The following is a 24585-nucleotide window of genomic DNA, read 5'->3' on the forward strand; positions in this document are numbered from 1 at the left end:
TCCGCTGCTGACACAATCGCAGTTCTGTGTTGACAGCCAATGCACGAACACGAAAACGAGTCGCGACCAATTTATAGCTTGAGTTTTTACGTTGCATTGACGTTATTTCTTCTTGCTGGTAAGTTCCATATAGTATTTATTTATGTTTAATAGCTTTTGCTTCAACGATAGAGGCTCAGCATGAGTTTCAAGCATATTCCTGTGCGTTGCTTTCAGAGGCGATCTGCGTGTCGGTTGAACTACAATTGATTGTTTAGGTTACAAAATGCTCGTTTTCATCCAGTCGACGCTGTTAAATTCAGGGTTTCTTTCTAATCGATGTCCGGTTTCGTAGGTGTTACAAGCTGACTAGTCTACTACTCTGTGTCGACGTAATAAATGTTACCGGCGGTCAAATGCGCCTCGAGTGTTACACACCAAAGGCACTAGTTTCTGATATAGAAATGTACCGGTCTAAAATAACCGTGGATAGAGATTTCATAATCATTATTGTTTCACCTTTACGTGGGCCCAGCTCAGACTGTCATAATACCATAAATAGTCGGCAGACGTTGCTTAACGTAGAAAAGCTAAATCCACACATATTCACATACAGATTTTTGACCCGGCGGAATTTTTTCTCCATATACGGTGTTGCACTTCTGTTCACTCAAGAGCGGAACGTTCAAGACAGCGTTGCACAGGCACAGTCCAAAACAAAACATTTTGTTAATTGTTTTTGCACATAGAAATAAAATATTTAGGACCTCATGTTGGAAATCAGATAGGGATCTGTGTTCCTCGTGGTGCGAGGTAAAGAACACAATCACTTTGAGGTTTCTGTGTCAGAACTGTTCAATTTTTTAAAAGTCCGCCGTGTTTTAAATGTTGACCACATAGTGCACTTTTTAGATGATGCCTAAACGGTCCCCTCACCCTTGGCCGCACGCAACACACACATGCACACTCACTTGTTGTGACAGTTGATGTCCATTGTAAAGGTTGTTTGTGTGTCTGTATTTGTACATGTTCATGTTTATGTTTGTTATTGTGTTGGGTAGTGAACTGGGGTTTGTTTGGAACACCTGGGATTGTTAGTTGGTATGAGTATTTGAGTCTCAGGCCAAGGCCCAGTATTCGTTCAAATTCACAGTTCATTCTAATGTGATTACCTATCCTCGGTAATTTTAGTATGCTCCAGCAGCAGCACATTGTGTTCAGTTAATCAAGGGCCTGAACTGGATCAGGTGTCTCATTGCTGGTCTGAACTAAACATGCTGTGTCCCTGGACCAAGCATGCAGTGGACTTTGTGGACACTGATTGGGAGACACCATTTTTCTTCATTGTGTCTGTCGCAAATGCTGATTATTGAAACGAATAGCATGTGCTTTGTTTTGTTCAAAGTTTTATCAGCAATTGACAGAATTATCTGACCAGCTAAGTCTTAAAGCCCATTACCTTCACTTCAGATATGGTGTAACTCTGAATAGCAGTTCACTACCCTCCCATTAAGTATCCCATATACATAATGCAGAGCATTTTTGTACTTATGAGACTGAAGAATTTATAAGATGAAGCACCTTTAAATCCTTAAGCACAGTTACCTCACGTTAACAAATATTTGAGGCCTCGTCCAGTCAAACACATCTGTAGCACAGACACAGTCAATGAAGTAATGAGATGAGTAATCATTACACATTTTTTATAGCACTCTGCCTCTCTAGTGCACTTCTGAATTGTGACTGTAACAATGTTAGCGAGTCTGTTGATTCAAAAATGTGTAACACAATATCAACACTAATCATCAGTTATAACAAAAGAATCTATTTCCATAGGCTATTAATCTGGAGCACATAACTGGCAGACAGCGGTAATCAGAGAACTGCTCATGAGAACAGAGTACATCACAAAGATGCATTTACATTTGTGTGTGTTTCATGGGCTTGTCAAATACTTTAATAAGTCCGCCAGTGGCTGTAGGGACTCAGCAACCCTTTGAAAAAGTTTCAGAAGAGTGAAATAATATCTTTAGTACACTGCAAGTGTCAATAATGAATCACATCTTAATGGATGCAGTCACAGTTGTATTTTTGATCCTTCAGTTAATCATAGATTAATGTTCTCAGTTGAAGTTTAACATGCCATGTTATTAAAGATAGAAGGTAGAAGTTTTATTCATTTACTGTAAGTTTTATTTTTACCACCCATGCTATGCCATAGTACTGTCAATGTACTCAACTTAACTGAACTAAGTATGATGATGATGTTGGGAAAAAGATGAGGCCACAAGAGTGGGAATATATAGGATTTAACGCTGTTTTAACAGACCTCTAAGGACTGGAACCACCAGAAAATTATTTCTCTCCCCGTTTTAACAAAACAGTTAATACTGGAAGTCTAGGACAGCTACTTTTATCTCTGTTCAAAAAAGCTTGAGTTTTGTAACTAGCATGCCCTGCTATTTTTAGTCAGGTGTGGCTGCGAGTGGAGTGTATTTTTAAAATGGACCTCACTTATGGCCAGTGGACCTCACTGTGTGCCGGTAATAAAATTAATCTGAGCTGCTTATGGCAGTGAGTTATGAATCAATGGTCATTTTATTTTTATCCTGCAAAGTATTTAAGATGCATAGGCAATTGGTTGATGACATTACACTTAACTGATACCATAAAAGCACCTTTTCTAAATGTCTACAACATTTTTGAAGTACTAAGCTGACTTTGACTTTGTGTGTTCTACAATGTTGAAAAGTACACACAAGGAGGACCCATTGACTGGAACAGTGTTATATCATTCAGATGGTCAAACTTTTTTTTACTTTTACATTTGACTTCATAGTCTATATTGGGTCTGGCTTTTGAGAAATCTCTCTATTATTTTGTGGCATTACTTGGCAAAAGGCATACTGTAAGAAACACAAATTGGTTTATCATAAACTGTATTTGGAAGATTATTTCTGTAAGTATTAACATTTATTTGATATTTAATGTGAATCATTGCCAGAAATACTCAAGTAGATTTAATTCTTTGTAACCAGACTAATAAATTTATGTAACACTAACATGTCTTCTTCATCCCCTGGTTGTGGAAGAGCTTCCTGTAGCTTCTTGTAACTGCATTGGCCACTAGATGGACCTCACCTCACACAAACTGCCAAGTGACACAATTACACACACACACACACACACACACACACACACACACACACACACACACACACACACTTTCCCTCAATCATTCAGAACTTCATCAATATCAAGCTCACTCACTGTGTGTTTCTTATTAAATTCCAATTCTAGTTATTTTCAGATTCATAGTATCTTTTTTTAGCATATAGCTGGATTTTGTTACCACATCAGGATAATATTGAATGAAAAGATAATGTTATGGACAAAGATATAGACAGAGTGTTTCTTTGCCATATTGTGTCCCTTTCACTGTTACATGGGGCATGCCAAATGATTAACCAGAAAGAGAAGGCCACAGTCAACCTTAAGGTTAAGATTTAATGTTATATTTGATGATGTACACTCTCATAAGTATCTCCTTATGACCTCATTACCTAGTGTGACTCGAGTCCATACCCTCCCACTCTCTATCTTAGCTCCGTTCCACTGCCCCAGGATGGCTGCCCGTCTTCTTCGATGCCTGGCCCCCGTGGCCCTGCAACACAGCAGACGCTCTGCTAAGGCCAGGGTGTGGCTCCTTGATCTGGCCCCACCTGTTATATTCGGTACTGTAACCAAGGCAAGCTGTGTTGGCCACTCTGGGAGAGGGAGGGACATGTCAAACTGTACATATGGGGACAGATTTCCTACAAGGGTTTAGCCGAAGGGGATAGTTAAACGTATTATGTTTTTGGTGCAGAAGGGCTTTGCATTAGGCCTATAGTAAATTTGTCCCTGGCATATTACTATGTGTTGAAAATACATTTTAAAGCATTCCTAAAGCAATATTTTTTTGTCTTTTTATTGTGTTTTATATGGTTGTATATGAAATCTATGATGTGAATGGTCTTCCCATTATGCCATACAGTGAGGAAAAATATATAAATTTAAAAATATATGAATATACAGATATTTAAAAATAAAAGTAAATATTTCAATGTCAATATGAATAATATTAATTACTGAGGTCTCCAAATCAAATATATCTGATGTTTTATGATTATTGTTCTGTTCTCATAATTTGATTGTGTACTGACAATGAAACATTGTGCTCCAACAAAATTTTACACACTGTGTACTCCAACATAATTTTCAATTAATTTAAACTTTGCCTTACATGGTAGAGTATGAAACATTCTGTTTCAAAGATACATTCGACATTAATTGGTTAATGAAAAAAAAATCGAATTTATTCAGATTATTTTCGATTAAATAGAGGAGTTTTACCAGTGAGATACAAGACATGAATCTTCTTACACTGACAATTCATGCTCACATCTCTCCACTTGTTATGTCTCACACACAGCCTCTCCGATTTCTCTGTGCTGTTGATTTGTTGTTCGTTGAAGCTTTATGAATGCTTTATAAATTCTTAATATTGTGTGAGATGCAGCAGTGTTCGTAAAACAGTGTTAACAGAATATTGTAAGGGGTAAGGGTTATAACATTGCACTGCATTAGTAAGGTACTGGTGTAGAATTGCAGTTCATTGGCTGGGTCACCCCAGACTGCCAGACTAATGGTATTTAGGTCTGAGGTCATTTGCCTGATTAAGGACGTACTACTCATGTCCCCCTCAGTGCTTTTGCAGTGGAACTTAAGACACTGCTCACATTTTGCAGGCTTGGGTGGCCTGGCCCCTCACACTATTACACTTAGCACTAACACTTATGATGACAAGGGGATTAGCATGTGCTACAGCTAGAGCAACTGCCCTGAGCTATGACTCACAACCTGTCTGCTCAGAAACCGCTGAAACAAACTCACGTTCTCGTCTCGAACAGAAACTGTCTCAGAGTTTTGGAACCTTTGATCCACTCCTTCAGTTTCTTTTTGAAAATTACATGACCTTCACAAGACTTATTTATTTAAAGTCTTAGTTTCTTCAAGGCTGTTTTTTGTCTTTGAAACCAAAGAAGAATTTCATTCTTGTGGTTTTTAGAGTAAAGGGTCTGTTGATTTATGAACGATTTAATTTAAAATGGTAAGCTTAATGCCAAAAATGCCTAAAAATGTGACAATGAAAATACTAAAACTTCATTGAAAACGTTCTTAAACTGTGTATGTGTGAAAATATCTTGAAGGTTTTTCTTTTCTGATTTATCAGAGATCTCAATGTGCTAATGAAGCTCCTCAACTTTTCATCAATATTTCTTCTCAACATTCTCATGCCTCCTTTGGTAATTGTGAAAAGCCTGTGTGAAATTTCACTTTTGTCGTTAGTTTGAGAAACTTACATGGCTTGCAAGGTTTTCATTTTAAAGGATGCTCCTTCGTGCTCTGTATTTATCATTAAAAACTCTACATGTCATTCTCTTTTACTCTTAATAACCTCAACAGAGTTTCTCCTGCATGGTAGCTGTTGGCCATGTGTCGGTGAAGCCCATCCCACCCAGTGGCCTCTTTGTGTCTTTGTCTTTGTGACTGACAGCCGTGGTGACATGTGTTGTGTCCCCCCCCCCCCCCCCCCCCCCCATCCTCTGCCTGCCTCTGTTTGTCTTCTAGCCCGAGAGGTGGTAGTTTTGCTGGCGGTCCTTTCTTGCTGCTCTCTCTCTCTCCAGCAGCAGCAGTAGCAGCAGCAGCAGCAATGTCGGGGTTCAATCTGCTGCACCTGGTGACCAAAAGCCAACCTGTGGCTCTCAAAGCCTGCGGGCTCCCCTCAGGTCCACTGGATGCTGCGTGTGTGTTTGCGTGTGTGTGTGTGTTTGGCGTGCCGGATCTGCAAGCTCTAACACACGCCCGCCTCTGTGTGTGCACGCGAGTGTGTTTGGCAAGTGAGGGCATTTGGTTCATGATGTGGTCATTTGCAGAAAAACCCACCACTTTTTTCACTCCATGTTACGTGAAGGAAAGGCTGAAGTGTTGTATTGAAGCTATTGCTCATGGTTTGTTTGAAGTTTGGTCCCATTTATTAATTTATTACTCAGTTTTCAGCAGGGTTTTCCATTAATTTCACTGACCAAAAATTATGAGTACTTTAAAATAAAACGTTGTTAAAGATAAAGAAATCTTTAGTCATATCAGTATTTAAATATCTAATGTAATAGGTTATGGGAAGGTTGGTCTTTCTGCAGTTGACAATCTCTTGCCTTGAAATTTCACCTTTGGCTTTGCTCCCTCTCTCTGTCTAGATTCCTCAGTTGCTCATGAAATAACATAGAGCGTAACCTTTACCTTTTGTTGAATGTGCATGCACACTTAAGTTTCTGCTGTTGGATTTTTTGTTTTGTTTTGTCACTAATGACTACTTTGTATTTAAAATGACTGTGCATTTTAGATGAGTACTTGGCATAGTTTTTCCAGGTTTTTACATAGTAACAACACCATGTACAGCACCAGTACTCCAGAATTGATCTTGTTGTCCTTGTTTGTAATACTTTCAAAGAAAAAAAAGTCAAAACTCATCTGTGATCTTATTCACCTCCATTCATATAGGACCTCCTCCCTTTCTCTTAAAAGAGTTTATACACACTACATACAAAAAGATCTGCTTCTTACTTGGTCAGCGTAAACAACTATGTTTCTGTGAAGAATGTGCAAGTGGATTTGGGACTAAAATGTATTGACGATGCTTTGACAAATCCAAATAAGCAGAAGTAGACAGCTTGGAACATGTCTTTAATTAAGAAATAATATTTACACTTGAGTTTGAAAAGCTAGGATGTTTGAAAATGTGTTAATTTGGAGCGTGACCTCTAAGCGCACCAATATTTAATCATTTGCAGGGTATAAAAGAGGGCACATTCTTCAGCTCCAGGATTTCTCTCACTGCCTCCTCTGAGACTCTTCAAACAAAGAAATAGGGGATTCTCTCTCTCTCTCTCTCTCTCTCTCTCTTTCTCTCTCTCTCTCTCTCTCTCTCTGTCTCTCTCTCTCTCTCATACTAATGCGGTCCAGAAGTATACACACATACATCCACGTACAAACACACACACACACACACTCATGCACACAGCCTCCGAACATACAAGGAAAACGATCTGTCTCTCTGTCTGTCTCTCTCTCTTGCTCTCTCTCTCTCTTTCTCTCTCTCTCTCTCTCTCTCTCTCTCTCACACACACACACTCACTCACTCTCTGCAGTAATAGCATCCAGACGGTTCAGAGAGAGAGAGAGAGAGAGAGAAATATATATAGAGAAAGTCCCGTAAAGTGGAGACCCCTCCCCTCTCTGTCTCTCTCTCTGTTTGTGTCATAAGTAACTTTGTACCCACTGGACAGAGCAGGCCCATCAATGGATCCCATTCACCAGAGAGACCTTTAAAGTCCCCATGATTTCCTCCATTCACATGGTTTCAATCTGTTCGGGTGGAATTCGCCATATAGCACATGTCCACTTTCCCAATGGACTGTCCCTGGCTGTTAACTCAGGACTAAGCAAGAGACATAGATCAATAAAGTAGCAGAATAGTATAGTAAAACAAATTGTCTTTGAGGACACCCAAATGTGTGATTGTCTTGGAACGGAGGTCTAATGATTAATAACAGAGAACAAGAGAAATGGAGGGAAAAGCATTGGATGGGAAATTGCAATCCCAATTCCATGTAATTTAAAACTGCAGTTGACTAAATGGTATACAGATGGCCAGCTACCCCCTTGAAAGAGCACGTTACAGGGCTGGCCTTTTCATGTCCCCACAGCTCTTTTCAGGAACAGAGAATGTTAAAGTAAACAGTGCTCCCCCTTTTTTTTGTTCATGTTTTAGTGACGGCCGTGGCTGAACTAAGAGAACTGTAGGGATTTGTACTTTTGGACAGTTATGGGAATTCTAGTTTAACTGAAAGCTGCTCAAATCTCTCTACTGTGAAAAGAATACTACAGTGTTTATTCATTTGTATATATTTCAGTATGAATAATGAAAAATTATGATAAAAAGTTGAAGTAAAACTGAATTATTCCATAAATAAAAGACAAACAGCATATAAACCAGAGTCTTAGGGCACTGACTGTGTTGAGCAACTTAGCGGAGCTTTTTGCATACTAACACCACAATACTGCCACCATGTGGTAAATATAAGTTTCTCTTTTTTTGACCTGTAGAGGTCAGCATTGCAACACTAGTGAGCACAGGCAACTCATGCTTTGGACTAATTCTTTAGCATTAGAATCCCCCTGCCCCCCCCCCTTTTTTTTTCTTTTTCTTTTTTATTAATGATCCTACTGCTCATGTTACCTATTTCTCAGTAAATACCGTGCAGTGAAATTTTGATTTGCGCAATAAAAGACTTTGGCTGTAGCACATCTGTATCTCCTGCAGTACTGACAAAAAGGCATCATTTTAGTAAATTAAGGTCCATGTTACAGGTAAGAGTCAAACTGAAATCAGATTATGTCACTTCATTGAATTTTACACTCGATACAAAGTTTATGTTGATAATTATCATTATCAAATAAAACTGATAAATAGGATGTGTAGACATGCCTATAACATTTGTTTACATTTTTTTTGTGTGCATTCGTGTATGTGCGTCAGTATAAGTGTACTGACAAAAACAGAGGTGCTCTCTCCTCACTGACTCTTGCCTGGAACGTTGCAGTGACAGAATGCCTTAATGTGGTTCCCTGAACCTGCTCTGAGCACAGCTGTTCATAAAGATTTGTTAATGATTATTCAGTTCAAGTTTTTGCTAGTGTGCAGCGATATTTTGGGGGTGGGGGAGGGGTGTTGTCATCTTGGCAGTAACTGCTGATACTGATTGTGTCAACCCCAACCCCTCTTTGGCACTGCCTCCTCTCCTTTAGGAACATGCCGCAGCAAGAAGACATGGCCTGTCACTTTCCCCCAAGAGGAGTTGAGAAAGCGTCTGACGCCCATGCAGTACCATGTCACTCAGGAGAAAGGCACAGAGAGGTGAGTCTACAGGGGCTTACTATCAACCAACCCATGAATCCCAACCATGTATCTGAACTATGGTCAGTAATTTTCTAATTAAATTTTACATACTGAATCCAGGTTTTAGCCCAGGAGATACTTATAGCACCAGATAGATAGACAGGTATAGTCAGTGTCCTATAGGACAGTATAAAGGCAGAAATCTTGCCCTCCGTGTTAACATGCACGTGGGGAAGGTATTTACCGGCCCACTGGCTGGAGGAATGTGAAGAATGCCCAGCCACTGACCTTGTGTGCGGCTGAGTGGGAGAGGTCGAGCGCAGCACTGGCCTGTGGTTTCAGACTGACCTGTTTAACCCAGACTGCTCCAGCTTTAGGAACACTGTCCACACCGACACCCCAGTTCAACTGTCCCTCATTAAGACTCTTTCACTTCAGTCAGGATCTCACATGTTGGTTCTCACTGGTTATAGTTGGGCAAAACTGATCTCAGATCAGCTGTTAAACACATTAAGAACCACAAACTTTGTCAGTGTTTGCTCTCACATAGGTCATGTCCATGTTACATACATTCACTGCAACTAAGATAAAAAGTGGACAAACTGTAGTATGTCGCATGTACTCTTCAGTTTATTAATATGTACTGAACGCAAGAATAGTTATAGCAATCTATAAACTAAACTATGGCTGGGAGAGTGGATGGATGTATAGGTGTCAGTACAGCAAAAGTCTGTGTGGAATTTTCTTAGAAAGCTAGATCTGATCATTTTTTGATCACAGTATGAGATTTCTTGCCCAAGTAGATATTTTATGTGTAACACTGTGATTCAGATCTGTCTGTCTCTCCACAGTGCCTTTACAGGGGAGTACGCAGACAACAAAGAAGAGGGAACCTATACATGTATCGTCTGTGGAGCACCACTGTTCACGTAAGAGTATTATTTATATCTTATTTACATCTCAAGTTTTTTTTCCTTATACTGGATAATATGCAATTAACAGCTAAACAGGGATGTTGGTATTCTCATGGAGAGTTAACCATTTGTGTTACTGCTTGTTTTTATGTGTAGCTGAAGCCTTTGTGGAATAGGAAGTGGTAATTACATCTTGCTTTTACCAACACAGATGTTGGTTCTGCTCTGATTTACTCATAGTACTTCTGCTTTTGCCTGGGTTAGCCTCAATCAGTGGTGATTATTGTGTGAGAGAAGGTTTTTTGAGAAAGTTAAATTTTAAGGAAATAATTGTAATTGTTTGTAATGTGGTCATGCATTTGAAAATACATGAACTATGTAAGATAGATCACATACGTTTACATCTGACTGATCACTCAACCGATAATCAACATAGCAAAGCAATTATTGCAAGATAAGTACCATCGCAGTATATTGGAATACATTTTTTCCCCGTAGGCTCAGCTTAGTCTAGCTTCATGAAAACAGGGGCCTGTGGTTCGTGTTTAGTGTAGACCATGTTCATCTGATCCTTTGGCAGCTGCTCAGAGTTGAGAGTACAGTGCAGTAAAGCCACCCCCCCCCCCCCGCTCTAAGCGGGAGCATGCATCTGCTGCTCTCTAATTGGTTTTGGAGGGGTCTGTACGTGGCATGGTACGGTCCAGCTGCAGTTTGGGTTGGCCGGAAGCCGCTGAAGGTTAACAGTACCTGACAGTGCGTCCGAGCTGGCCCGGGAGCTGTTACCAGGTCGCTGTTTTCCCACAGCTTGCTGCATAGCTTCAAAGCGGACTAAATTTATGGTCAGTGTTAGTCCATATCTCACTCACAATGTTCCCAGAGGAGACAAGGAATCCCCCTTACAGCCATCCCTAACCCATGCTCTCACAGATCACAAATTGCCTGCTTAATGTCCACTAGATATTTTTCCCTTTTTTGATTTTTGGAAAGGTCAGCAGAACTACAGACAGAAAATGGAAAACGCAATGAACTGATACGGTCTTCAAAATGCACTGTGACAGGCAGATTTTGACAATCAATGTTGATTTATTTCATTTCTCTGACTTTACAGATCAGATAAGAAATTCGACTCTGGATCAGGTATGTCCTTTACATAGTTACACTTCGCAAAGTTGTTGCAACATGTAAAACTAAGCCCCGAAATTGCTTTTATACCATGAGTATATGGACATTGATATGGAGCGGTGAGACACTGGAAGTGCCATACCCTCATATCTCATGATGAACAACACTGAATGCTTCTCCTCACAATGAAAGAGCTGAAGAATGAGGCCTCCTGCTTAACCACAGCACCTTCTTCATGGTTGATTGGAAAGACGATAGTGTGTGCAGTCAGTGGTATAATAGGCCGTAAGTACAAGGTGAAAAGGCTGGTGCAGTTATTAATCTATGAATTATACCTCCAGCATGAAATACCACACTGACTGCAGGAGCTTTAAATTCATCCACCAAGTTATTTTAATGAGTGTTATCCACCGCTCAAGGACTCATTTACTGGCTGTAACCTTTGGTAATTTATCATTTGTTATCCTGTGGAATTTCTTTGCCCATAATTTGTCATTTTTTCTCTTAGACATCAAACATTGTGATTTTGTTTTTATCATCAGTTAGGCAATAACTTGTCCGATTTGTCATGTCTCATTTAATTCCTCTTTAAAGTGAACAAGTATGTGGATTTCCTAGAGAGGCTAAAAACAGGGACCTAGCGAAATGATTGACTTCTCAGCAAGGAGAAATGCTCTTACTCTTAGCACTCTCCAGTCTACTTAAAGGAGAATGCACATCATATTGCTGAAGTTCTTTTGTGTACCCCGCAAATAAAATCTTCCTGCGATCTTTCGACCAAGCTATGATTTAATTTGAAAGTTAATACAATATTTTAAGAGCTTTAGTGCAGTCTAGAGGATTTGTCATATTCTTAATTGTTATACAGACAGATTTTCAGTTAATTTTTGACTAACCTAACATAATTGATAAAATTGAAGGACAGTTAGTGACCTTTTTGGCCAAGGTCATCCGTGGGTGCCGAGGGATCGTGTTATGGCAGTCAGCGGTGCGGTTGTTGGTTTGAAAACATCAAACTTTATTCCATCAGACCAACATGTAAAAGTCCAATGAAACGACACTGCAATGACAGCAGGATGGTCTGGAAGGAACTTTGCGGGATTCTTTGGAATGCCTCAGCTGCCGCTTGGGCGCGGGCAACCAAAATCAGCGGCTGATTTGAATTTTTTAGGTCTGGAAATTAATTTTCGACATTTGTTTTTCTCCAAAAACTTGATGTTAACTTCACATTCCCATGAGTGAGCAAAAGCAATATAATTCTAGATGTCAGTGATAACTGTCAGTGTCTGTTAGGTACTCATTTCAGCTGTTGTCAGCGTAGGAGTATGTCTGGCACTGTGCTGGTGAATGACAAAATGCAATTTTAAGGTTTTATTACTGCATTGATTTACACCGGGCTCTGATTTTTTTTTTTTAAATAGAAATGGTTGTTATGAACGCAAGTTTTTTTTGCTGAAAATTCTTGGGAGTGGCTCTTTAAAGGCAGGCTGTGAGTCTTATATACTCCCATTGCTACTCTTTGTTAAACCCTCAAAACACACAACAAACCGGTACGCCTTCAGCTCCTGTTATGCCCATGGACCATGTTTACCTAATGCGTTTGACTTTGATGATTTTCACTTCTGTTGTCTTTTGCCTCTGTAAACTCAGCCTGCAGGGTGAACAAAAGCCAGGACTAATGTAGACTTGGGTTTTGTGAGAGCACCGCTGCACTTTTCCATTCACTAGGTTGTTCAGTGTAGTGATAAAGCTCCATTAGATCAGCGCAGTAACAATCCATTTGGATTCTCCTGCTCTTAGTCATGGGATTCTTATATTCCCCAGAGAATTTCCTGAGCCTGAGCTGAATTTCATGGCTTTGTAGTTGTGGCCAAGCATCCCCTCCCTAACCGGCGTGTAGGAGGAGGTAGTGGTTGGTGAGGGAGTTTTTGGCAAAATCTGTTTTTCACCACATACAGTATCTCTTTAGCACAGACAGTATCTATTTAGCACAAACATTATCTTTTTTTTCTCACTAAACCCCTTTTTTGTGATTATATTTCTAATCCTACCAGCTTTTCTGCATAGGAGCAGTAAGCGCCTATACACTCTTTTTCTCTTTTTGTGTGTGTGTGTGTGTGTGTGTGTGTGTGTGTGTGTGTACATTCTAAGCCTGTTGTAATGTTCTGCACATGGTCTCCACCATCTTACCCTCACATTCAGTTTTACAAAGGGAAAAAGCCTCTAGAGTTACAAGTGTGTGGTACCACTTAGCAATTAACAAGGAGCATGCTATTTGTGACTGAACTCTGAGGTGAACAGCAGGATAAAGCAGAGAAGGTGACTGAAGGTTTCTAGTCATTTATTTATCACCAGTGTTTCACTTTAGTTTTATAAATAAATGCGTTTTTTCACTTGCGTTTTAATGAGGTCTGCTGAAGATAGGGCAAAGACGAATGGGATGTGCTCTCGCAGGGTGTCTTTCCGTCGCGCCAGTTGTGTACAGATTGTGCCTGTTAAAAACATTTTTTTGCTGGAGTTTCTCAAGCTCAGTGAATGATCTGAGTTGCACAAAATGTCACAGGGTTCAGCCCGTTTCAAAAATAGATTACCTTGTAAAATCTTATTTCAATCCAATGGTGAAATTTAAATCTCATCAGTTTTCTTACTGAGGTGACCAGTGTTCATTATAATAACATGGACTACTTGGAGTAGCATTTAATTTATGCATGCCAGCAGATACAAAGCCTCAGTGCTGTCTCCTCCTGCTGTGGCAGACATAATCAGCACCACCCATGAGCAGTCACTGGCATATATGTTCAATTCAGCTTAGACCTTTCTCAGCTAAAGGAAAAGAGAGAATTCAGCTCCTTCGTCAAAGGATTAGGATAAATATTTCTGACTACTTTTATTTGATCTGCTCATCTCTGTGAGTTGTGTGAGGCTGGCTGCCTCTAGTTGCCTAGTATCTCTGTAGAGAGGAGGAAAGCTCTGAAGGTACTGTAAAATGTCATGTGAAAGATCACATTGTAGTGTATTTTGCGACAGTTCTCCCTCAGACAAATTTTTGTTACATGTATCTAAGGTAAAAACAATGTACACTGCAGTTAAAATTCACATGAAACACTTATTTTAATAATAAAAAAGATATAGATAGATAGATAGGTAGGTAGATAGTTATAGATAGATACTCACCACTTTTGAAAATCAAAGCATTTTAGTGTAATGTAATCTTAAAAAGGGCTAGTGCATTTATGTACAAGTGTTATCTATATTTAAACATATAGATACATACGGATACTCACCACCACTTTTGAAAGTCAAAGAATCTTAATGTAATATAATCTTAATAAGGGCTTGTGCATTTTCAAAATCTCAACAGGGGGCACTCTCCCCCGCTTCCACTGCCGTCCAAATCCACACAAACACTGATACTGCTGCTTTACATTCTCAGCACACTGAAATATACATTATATTTAATGAAGTCCACTGCTGTATCCTTCCCTTTAATTAGGAGGGAGGCAGGGATCTCCGTAAGCAGTGTCGGGGAAGTTGTTGGGGGGGGGGGGGGGGGGGGGGGGTTGTGCTGAGAAGCTAGCTGGAATGAAGTACAAAAATAAACGTTCAGCATTGGCTTGGCAGTGTTAGATAAAGAGGAACTTGTCCCAAAGACTGACTGCTGAAAAGAGCAGGGAGCAGCCAAGAAGAAGCAGGGGGAATCCGTCTAGAGTGAGCTTCCATTCAGGCACACATGCACTCACACACAATGACAGATACACGTAGCATAAGGTCAGTCTTCCCGGCAATTAATAAATCTGCAAACAAATGTTAATGAAAGTGCAGGGAAACAACATTAATAGATGCACTCAGACTTGTACAGAGCACATATATCTGCTGTCTAGAATTATTGATGCACTAAACAGCTGGACACAAGTGTGTAAACTCACTCTAACACTCCTTGTGGAACCTCTGTTGCAGGATGGCCGTCCTTCTTTGATCTGATAAAAGAGGAATCAATAACACTGACAGATGACTTCTCCTATGGCATGCACAGAGTGGAAACCACCTGCAGTCAGGTAAGACTATAGTAACACTTTCATCATCAACGACAATACAAGTTCTTGAGGCAAATGTTCATAAAGTCCCTCTGCACAGGAAAAGCTTATTATTTTAAATGCCTTATTATTTATATTATTATAACTTATTTTAAACAGCTGCTTTTCTTTCTCAGTCCAAATTTTAATGTGGTATTGTATATTATTATCCTGTCATTGAAAAAGTCTTTACTACATATTATTTGGCATGTAATCCTAATATAGTGTACAGTGTCTGTTTGTGCAGGGAGCACTGCTTTGACTGGTTCTGATAGCTCATTCTAAATCATGGGTAGTCAGTCTCAGTACATTTCAGTTTCATGTGACAGAGAATGTCTTTTCCAGTGTGGGGCTCACCTGGGCCACCTGTTTGATGATGGACCCCGTCCGACAGGAAAGCGCTACTGCATAAACTCTGCATCCCTTGGCTTCCAACCAAAGAACAAGGCTGCCCCTTGCAACAGCAATGGACCAGAGGCTAGTGGAGGTACAGGGTCCTGCAAAACTAAGCTCTAAGGAGGATTTCTGAAAGAGAACGGTTGCCTCGACCAGTTGAAGACCGGTTTAATGCTGTAAATTCCAGCCATGTATTCACACCTCTCATATTTATGCAAGATCATTACAAAAATACATTCATCACACCAAATATGTATCAGTACTCCAGTGTAATTGTATGAGTGGCCATGTTTGTTCCATAAGTCAGTGATAACTGCAGGTCTAAATATTACAAATAGTGACAGCCAGGGATACATGGTCTCAGACTTATGCCGTGCAATAGTTTTGAATATTTTACAGGAAGCTTTTGATAGTGTAAAACTACAGACTATAGTGAAAAGCCTTTGCTTGGAAATGAATTATATATGTGTACTTTCTCAGAGCAATGTGTTATTTTTGAAGTGACATTTGATACGGGGAGGTCGGTAGTTTAAGGAAAACTCTATGCAAGTACTCCTGTGAGCGGTAAAATAAGCAGCAAGCTGAGAACAAAGCATTCTTTCAAATAAAACGGAACAGATGACCCATGTTTAGTCTGAACACAAATGTAGCCTGACTTTTAAGGGTGCTTTCTCGTCTCCCGCCTCTCGGTGCCTCTTACAATGTTGTAGAATATTTTTCTGGGTTTGATTTTCATGATTGTTTTGAGAAGTGCTATTAAAGAATTATACAATAAAATGTTATGAACTTGAGAAATCTACATTTTTTTTGTCATCTCTCTTTTTTTTTTTCTTTCTAAAAGGTTTTTTTATAGGTTGTGATGAGATTTCTTAATGCGTTGTGTGACAACATTGATTGATTGTGTCTGATTTTTGATTGGTTTATTTTTGACTTATCGAAGTCATAGTAAGACCAATGAGCCTTTGCACTCGCTTTAGACCGAAACTGTCTTGCTCCTTTGAGGTCAAGAACAGAGGACACAGAGGGGAACTGAGGTGTTGACCGCTTACCCCAAATTGTGTATTTTATGAGCATTTCTTCACGTACTTAGATATTGTTGTTTTTCTGGCGAATTTCACTCAGGAACTTATTCTTCTAACTTATCTTCAGGAATGTACAGTCTTGTTAGTTAACTCCTCGTTGCAGATTAGGGGTATGGGGTGGCGTGGGGTGTTTTTTTGGTGGGGGGGGGATCTCCAGGGAGAACACTTTGGAATGGGCTCTTGTTCTCATCTATTTAGTGTTGTAGACCAGTTCATCATTATTTGCCAGGCAGGCAAAAATACAGCAAACTGTTTACACAGTTTGACAACATCAAACTTGTTCCTCTTACTACTGTGATCTCTTTGCTGGCTCCTCAAAAATTAAATAGAAGTCAATGTTTTATACATAAACTCTAAATTTGTGGCAAGATTTTGAAGTGGTTACCTTTAAATCAAAACAATACTTCTCTAACTGCTTCCCTAGGCCTAAATATATAAACTAACTACCTGCCAAAACATGAGCTTACATTTTAACTGTAAGTTGAATGTGGCTTTCCTCCAAGTGAGGCTACTAAGGCAATATTTATCTGTTGTTCCACCTCCCTTTTTGAAGTGCTCTGTCAGGGAGTTTCTTGAGTGATAAGTCTGTGTTTGCCCTGGTGCTTGTTAGGATGTGTCAGACATGTTTCCAAAAGTTCATTGTAGATATGTGTTCTTGTGTTCTAAACACGAGAGCAACTCTTAAGAATCTAGACATCTCAGGAAAGAATTAAATTGAATTACAAGCACAATCATCTAACTGCAACCTTAACAAGGCGACAACGCTCCTTGCTGAGTGTTCTTAGTAAGCAATTTAAATTTCTATGGAGGACAGCATTAATTATTTACAAAATGGGCATATGTTTATCTTTAGATAAATAGATAGGTGAATGGATAGATGGATGTTATTCAGTGCAACACCTGAAGGAAACTTCGTGTGTGAACACAAAAATACATACACAGCAGCTTGGTAAAAGTGATATGAGATAGTTAGGTAGGTATTATATGTGTCTTCATTTGGGTTGTACTGTACAACCACATGGCATTGATATGACAGATACGATCTGTCTGCTCAGGGTCCAACTCAGACCACAGAGGCGAATAATAATAATAATAATAATAATAATAATAATAATATTAATAATAATAATAATAAAGCAAGTTTATTCAATAATAATTCAATAATAAAGCAAGTTTATAAAGCAATATTAATAATAAAGTTTATTCAGAGCCCAATATCACTATAGAACACTATAGAACAATATCACTACAGAACACTGCTGTATAGAACACAGCAGTGCATAACCATAAGTTTAAAAAACTTTAACAGTAGAGTTATACTGATGGGGAGAGAAAAAGGACTTAGGAGTCATCCTTTACATTTTAGGGTGGAGGAGCTCTTGGTGGGTGGCTGGAAGTCCTTTAAGCATGAGGGGGTGACGTCACCCCTGCCTGCCACTCTCTCTGGAGTCCTGTTGTTTAGAGAACAGAGTGGCGGGCCTTGCTCACTGAGTGTGGGAAAGTCCTCCGACAGGCCTGTTGCTGAGAGGGTTTACGTTACGATCGCAATAAAGAATATTTACAAGTCAGGTGTGTTTAGACTGTCAGATGAGTGAGGAAGGGGGTGGGGCTGGAGGGGCATAGGGTTTAGATACAGGATGGAGAATTTTTGGGGGTGCAGCTGGAATTTCTCAATGCAACTTTCGACACTGCATCGTCCAGCTCCGGAAGTCAAACAAGCACTTGTCATTTTAAAGGAAAAATGAACAAGATATGCTTCAGAGGTCACAGGAGTGAATGGATTTTTGTTGATATTGCAACAAATCTTTATGCGACTGCTGGTCCAAAATGACTACAATTAGAAAAAAAAACCTCTCTGTAGTTAATTCCTACCCAGTCAGCAAAGCTTTGTATATGTGAACAGGGTGCAGAGGGTGTGTTATTTGGGAATCTTTGCTACCTGTGTCAGAGTGGAAGCCTTCATCTGTAGGTCTCTGTATACCCCTAATGAGTTGCCTCATCATGCAGACTGAACTCATTGACCGGTCCTCTCTCTGCCTATATGGTGGGTCGTGCGGTAGACATCAGCTCTGGTGTGTCATACTCTCCCATGTTAAGACATTGGCTCCATTAGTCTGAGTACAGAGGAAGCAGAAAGCCAAACAAAGGACCTATACCAGCAGCACTACCACCCAGACACACAGCCAAGCAGTCTCAGCCCCCCCAAACATAAACACCTTCCAGCAGCCCTGGGGCCAACACTGAACCTGCTTACAGGTCAAACACTGTCAATTTCTGTGTATATGTGTTGAGCAAATCTGCTTTTGGCCTACACTGTGACTTGACGAGAGATTGTCATGATTTTTAAGGATAATGATAGAGAGAAACTAGAACTTCTGTTATATAAGGAAGACAGGAACAGTTTAAAAATGGATAGCGTCTTTCTCTAGCAATTAGTTTGCATCATGACATTTGCTTTCAGAAGAAACATTTGATTTGAAGCTAATGAAAATTACAAATATGAAGAAAGACAAAAACTGAGTTAAATAATTGCGACTAAACCCAAGGCAAACTTTTCCAGAATATAGACAATTGGACAACGTGTCCTAAGGCCTTCACCATAATTTTAGATGTGACACATACATGCCTGTCTGGTTTCATACCTTTTTTCTTTCGAAGTTTAATATAGATGTCAGGTTAATTCTCATTCTCTTAAATCATTACTCTACATTAGCCCATCATCACCTGTGTCTAGATATGACGATAGTTTAGACACAAGAGAAAAAGGCACTAAAGTTCAAATGTTACATGGCAACAAAGTGGTCACTTGATCACTGCTCTTGAAGTTCCTCTAAAATAACTGTGGGTGGAGAACTCCATACTACTCATCTATAGTGTGACCCCCTAACTGGAGCTCAACACCATCCCTTTGCCCTGTCTAAGACAAGTACAGGGAGTGTAATGGAGGGTGGGAGGTTTTCTGCTTGTCAGTACTGCTGCTGTCCCAGACCATTAAAAGTGGCAGCATACTCCATCCTAATTTGTATCGTCTGATACTACTGTCTATCAACTTATCTTTGTCTAGTCTTCATTACCTTCTCAGAACTGACTCCACCACTTCCCAAGTCCTGCCAACTTTTCAGTGCAACACCCCTGCCATGTCCCATTATTGAGATGCTCTAGATTCTTGGAAAAATTAAAGAAAAAAAAACTGAAAGGGGAAGAAAAAAAAAGGATTTGTGGAATGGTTCTGCTCTGCCAGTTGAATCAGATCCCGGCTGATGGATGTGATCCGACTCCTCTCCTGGAGAAAGTCGGTGATCTCATTTTGGCTCTGTTAACTTTTGCCAAGTATTTCCTTTTCTTTTTCTTTTTCTTTTTTTTCAGAGAATGAGCGGGTGGGCGGGTCAGATGGGGCGGCAGGGGACGGAGACTGCCAGTGGCCTTGGTCCAAATGATGCAATTTGACAGAAACCACATGAATAGCTGAAGAGCTGGGCCGCTGCATGGACAGAAGCCTGGAGCACTGAACTCACTCTCTGTACAGCACAAAGAGGCTGGGGCTAGACCTGGCCTCTCCCCATATCCACACTGCTCCCCCCTGATTAGTTCCAAATGCAAGATCCCTGAGTATGTCTGCATTACAAGAGGAGGAATCAATCAGAAATAATCGTTAGTTGGGAGTTGTTTTTTTTTTTCTTTTCACCTTAATCACTTTCATTTCAGACCCGCTGGCTTAACAATTACTGTAGTACCAATTACCGAGTCAGGATCTGAATATGCCAAGGGCGCTGATGCTGGGGTCAAGGTAAGAGAAGAGGACTGCCTGTGGTAAACCAAATCTATGTATGACATCTTTACAACATTACTACCACAGTTTTCAATTCAGTACAATTACTGATAGTTTTAATTGTTTTACCTCCTCTTTTCTTTGAACCCCCCCCACCCCCCCGGCCGCCACCCTTTTTCTTCTTTTCTTGTTTCTCTCTCTCACTCTCTCTGGTCTTTCCTCTTTGGAGGGACCACTGGCACTGAAGCTATGTTTCCTTAACTGTGATTGGGTAAATCGTGGTAGTGGTGGTTAACACTTGCTGCATCACAGGTTTGGTATGCCACCTGGCAATCACCGGTCCTCTTCCATACCAAACACAAATAAACCAGAGAATCCGGCTGGACTGTTATTTCGTACATCAATATCAGAAAGTAGCCAGGGGTGATCTTTACTTCATTTGCAGTCTCAACAATGTGTTCTTTTCCCAGGAATTAAAGCCCAAACTGCAGTTTGAAGTCGGTCAGTAATAAGGCTTATTCTGACCTTTCCATTTTTGGGGGAGGCTGTTTGCATATACATGTGCTTCTGTGTGTGCACGCGCGTGTGTGTGTGTCTGTGTATGTGTGCGCGTATTTACTGTGTGTTTGTATGTGTGTGTCTTTGAGGAAAGACATTTCTCCTTTGATCTTCTAGTTTACTTTAAGCACCTTTGTTTGCAGCAAGCACATGTCTGTCTGTGACCTCCTGCTAAAGGTGAAAGGGGAGACTCCCGTAAAATCTGATAGAATCACACTGTTTTCAGTCCTTAACTTCAGAAAGAGGCACCTGCATGAGCACAAGCATTACCAATGGTTTGATCCTGAAGGCTATGTTCCCCCTCAGAAGTCAGCCACAAACCTCTCTCTGAACCGTAGGATCAGGAGCAAAGAACACAAATGAGGGAGGGCAGGGGAGGGAGTGGAGTAAGGGGCTGGGGGGGGGGGGGGGGGGGGGCAGGTTGAGTGTAATCAGATTTGGAGAAAGAAGGAAAAGTACAAGGTAATTCATTATTAAAGCAGGAAGATGCATGGAACATGTTACCAAACCATGTGTCAACTGATTAATTAAGAGGCTTAAGGGTTAGTCTGAGGTGGGTGTGCTGAAGACGTGGTTAAAGAAGCTCTGGTATCAATTATGGAGGATGGGAAGGATGGGAAGGATGGGAAGGATGGTGGCTAATGCCTCAAGGCGACCTGTACCTACTGTCAAGTCCTGAAAGTGAGCAATTGAATGACAATAAGCTTTTATTAGGATGCATTTGGGGTTAGTGCAGTAAAAGTGACAGAGGGCACTGTTCATTCTGTGGGCTCAGCCTCAGAGGAGCTCACATCTGGAAGGAAAGAAGAGATCAAGGCTATGGCTTTATCCCTTTAGTTGCATAGCCCATGGGAGGAAATGCTACATCACTCAGTCAAGAGTTAAAGTGGTTACCATGCAGTTACAATTTACATAGCCGTTTGTGAAATCACCCTGCTCTGGTACGGCTTCAGACCAAATCATGGGAAATTCCTCTGTTTAGAGCCCAGATTTTGAAAAAAAAACTTTTCAAATGTGTAGTTTCTTGGGTAGCTATAACATACTCTCTTATTACTAACTCAGAGTGAAAAAAAACCCCATTGTTTTACCTAAAAGAGTATCATTTACCAAGAAGATCTTATTGTTTCTTGAAAAGTACACAAAGTGAATATAGATCACTATTTTATTCTAAATTGTAGAATTACATAAAGCAGCCCCTAAACTACAGTGACTGTAGATTCTAAAAACGCATGGTATAATTACAATCCTTGTGTGTGATTGTTTTGTGACGTAATTGTTTTAACATGGAAGCGATGTTGCCTGAGTTTCTTGGAAAAGCTGGCTACAGTCCAGACTTTTAAGGCAGGCCCCATCTATTGATTGCATGCTAGGTTTGATTCATTGTAGTTACATAATAGTACAATAACAAAAAAAGCAAAAGGAGTTGAAAAAGAGAGAAAAATAACTACAACAAAATATTGTGCAACCTTAGCTGTTCAGGCAATGATTGTTGGAAGGTAAAAAGTTGTGTCATAGAGTTGCTATGAGGCAGCGAGTAAAGAGTTATCTGTTTTTTTGCTCATGTTCCTTTTTTTTTCTACCTCAAAGTAACGAGACTTGCCTCTGGCTCCATGGGCGGTGGGGAGTACTGAATGGGAGCCAAATTTCTAGGATGTCACTACTGCTCACTTGCTTCCACTTAGCCCTCCAGACTTTCCCCTGGCTACTTTTCAAAACAAATCTTGGAGCTGGCCCACAGAAAGCACATTCTTTCAGGGTCCCTGCGAGCTGCGCTGCAGCACTGCAATACTGCCAAAGGTCGCCCCAACAGACACACTGAGGTGCCATTCATTTACACAGCCAGTGTCGGAAACTCCAAACATATAAAAAATAGAGTCACTGCTACCAGGCACGAAGACAGAGGTTTTTTTCTTTCTCGAAGAAGAAACAACATTATGAAAAATGCACGATCTAGCCCCATTGAGAAATTTTTGAGCTTAAGAGAGCAAATGACACTAAATTGCACTAGTGTGTACATTTGCTAAGAAATCATCTAGTTGTCTGGGACTACACGTACACAAATACACAACCATGCCGTTGGCACCCTTTGTGACATTTTGATAAAAATGAGTAAAAAAAAAATAATAAAGGGTAGAGGAGCGACCCTCTGCTTTGCTCACTCCTTTTCCCGACCACACTCAAAGCCTATAATCAGTGATAGTTAGTTTTGGTAAATGTGCACAATTCACAATTGCTCTATCACAGAAGTAAAGCATAAAGTAACAAGTGATATTAAAGACTCGCAAAATTCAAATGAATTGCCAGAGAAATGTTGCGTGAATCCAGCAGTTACCCCTATTTTGCATCATATTCATAATTGTTGTGATGTGGTGGGGACGCGAATGTGTTCAGGAACGGCATAGTTCCTATTCTGGGTAGTTCTGGAACTCTTCAGTTCCTGGAAAAGTTCCTGAGCCCAGAGGAAAAGTACCTAATTTTGCATGTACGTGTTCTCCACGACAGATGAACATCCTGCAGGCAAGGAAATTTGGGACCTCCCATTACTCAGTTTAATGATATTAGCCATGAAAACGAAAACAAGGTGTCATATGTCAAACCATCAATGGGTTAAGATAACTTTGGTATCTCTAATCTATCTCTCTTTTTCTTTCTCTCGTCACTGGCAGGTGTTTTGTGGAGTCCTGGCATTGTTTTACTTCCTCTGTTTGGATAGAGTAATGCTGGACTGACAGTTGGCAAATTCTTGAGATTGGTCATTTGAGAGGAAAGATTAGGCAGCTGTTTGCATTTTATCTTACAAAAGAAGCCCCCCTCTCCCCACCCTCTTCCACCACATTGACATGCAAACATCACTGTGGGGAGGGGGGGGGGGGGGAAGAAATCCTTATCTCTGTTTAGTATTACTTACTCTAAACATACCAAGGATGGCGTAATAGCGTACCTCAATCTACAAATAAGACATCCTCCTAGTCTCTTCTCACAATCAGTTTCAAATAAAGTATAGAAATATTCATGATTTTTATTTTAAAAAAAGACAGAATTTCAAAAGAAAAAACTATGTCATTCATCCTCACAAACAGCCAGGGCTTGTTGAAAATGGCACAGATTATCTCTGGAGGACAACCAATTGTATTTCATTTTTCTCCCCCTCAGTATGTTTATGATAACCTAACATTTTTATGACGCACCAGGTATAAGCATTTGTGTGTTTCTTCATTTCTCTGTCTGCTTGTTTATTTGTTTGTTTGCTGGCAGATATTCATTGAAAGGTGGACAAAGGCAATGCTACTGGACAAACTGAACACAGTAGTGTTTGAGTGGACTTCTAAATACTGCTGAGAGATGAGTCTGGATTGCAGACAAAACAATATTATTGACTTATCTCTCTGGGAATTTAACTATGCTCTCCTGTTGATATTCCCTTCTTGCCGCTTCTCCTACTCATTTCTCTTGCTCTCCTTTTGCAAAGTGTTGAGAGACTGGCTAGCCTCTGGAGACAAGGTAAACGGGGAAACAAAGTTATTGATTGTAGGGGTTCTGGGTTACAGTGAGTAATGGTGCCGTGCAGGTAGTGACCCCACTGACACCCATGAGCTCTTTAATTCCCCTCTCACATTCCACACATTCCTGATGCTGTCTGCATGCTCTTTTTACATGCAACACCACCTCCCTCTTAACCCCTCCTTAACCC

The 24585-nt window shown here is 40.3% G+C and overlaps 1 protein-coding gene across 3 annotated transcripts; it reads left to right on the plus strand.

The window, feature by feature from the left end:
- Positions 1-25: 25 nt before the first annotated feature.
- Positions 26-16284, plus strand: msrb3 (methionine sulfoxide reductase B3). 3 transcript variants are annotated; one of them, XM_030780969.1, is made up of 7 exons: positions 26-118; positions 3585-3713; positions 8890-8998; positions 9832-9909; positions 11003-11031; positions 14974-15071; positions 15435-16284. In XM_030780969.1, the coding sequence occupies exons 1-7, from the start codon at positions 40-42 to the stop codon at positions 15603-15605; spliced, it is 693 nt and encodes a 230-aa protein (XP_030636829.1). In that variant the 5' UTR covers positions 26-39; the 3' UTR covers positions 15606-16284. The 3 variants fall into 3 exon arrangements, with proteins under 3 accessions (XP_030636829.1, XP_030636830.1, XP_030636831.1); XM_030780971.1 differs by lacking the exon at positions 3585-3713 and adding an exon at positions 5653-5810 and having other exon boundaries at positions 35-118; XM_030780970.1 differs by lacking the exon at positions 3585-3713.
- The last annotated feature ends 8301 nt before the right edge of the window (positions 16285-24585 follow it).

The sequence above is a fragment of the Chanos chanos genome, chromosome 1 (genome assembly GCF_902362185.1).
Source record: "Chanos chanos chromosome 1, fChaCha1.1, whole genome shotgun sequence".
NCBI classification, from domain to species: domain Eukaryota; kingdom Metazoa; phylum Chordata; class Actinopteri; order Gonorynchiformes; family Chanidae; genus Chanos; species Chanos chanos.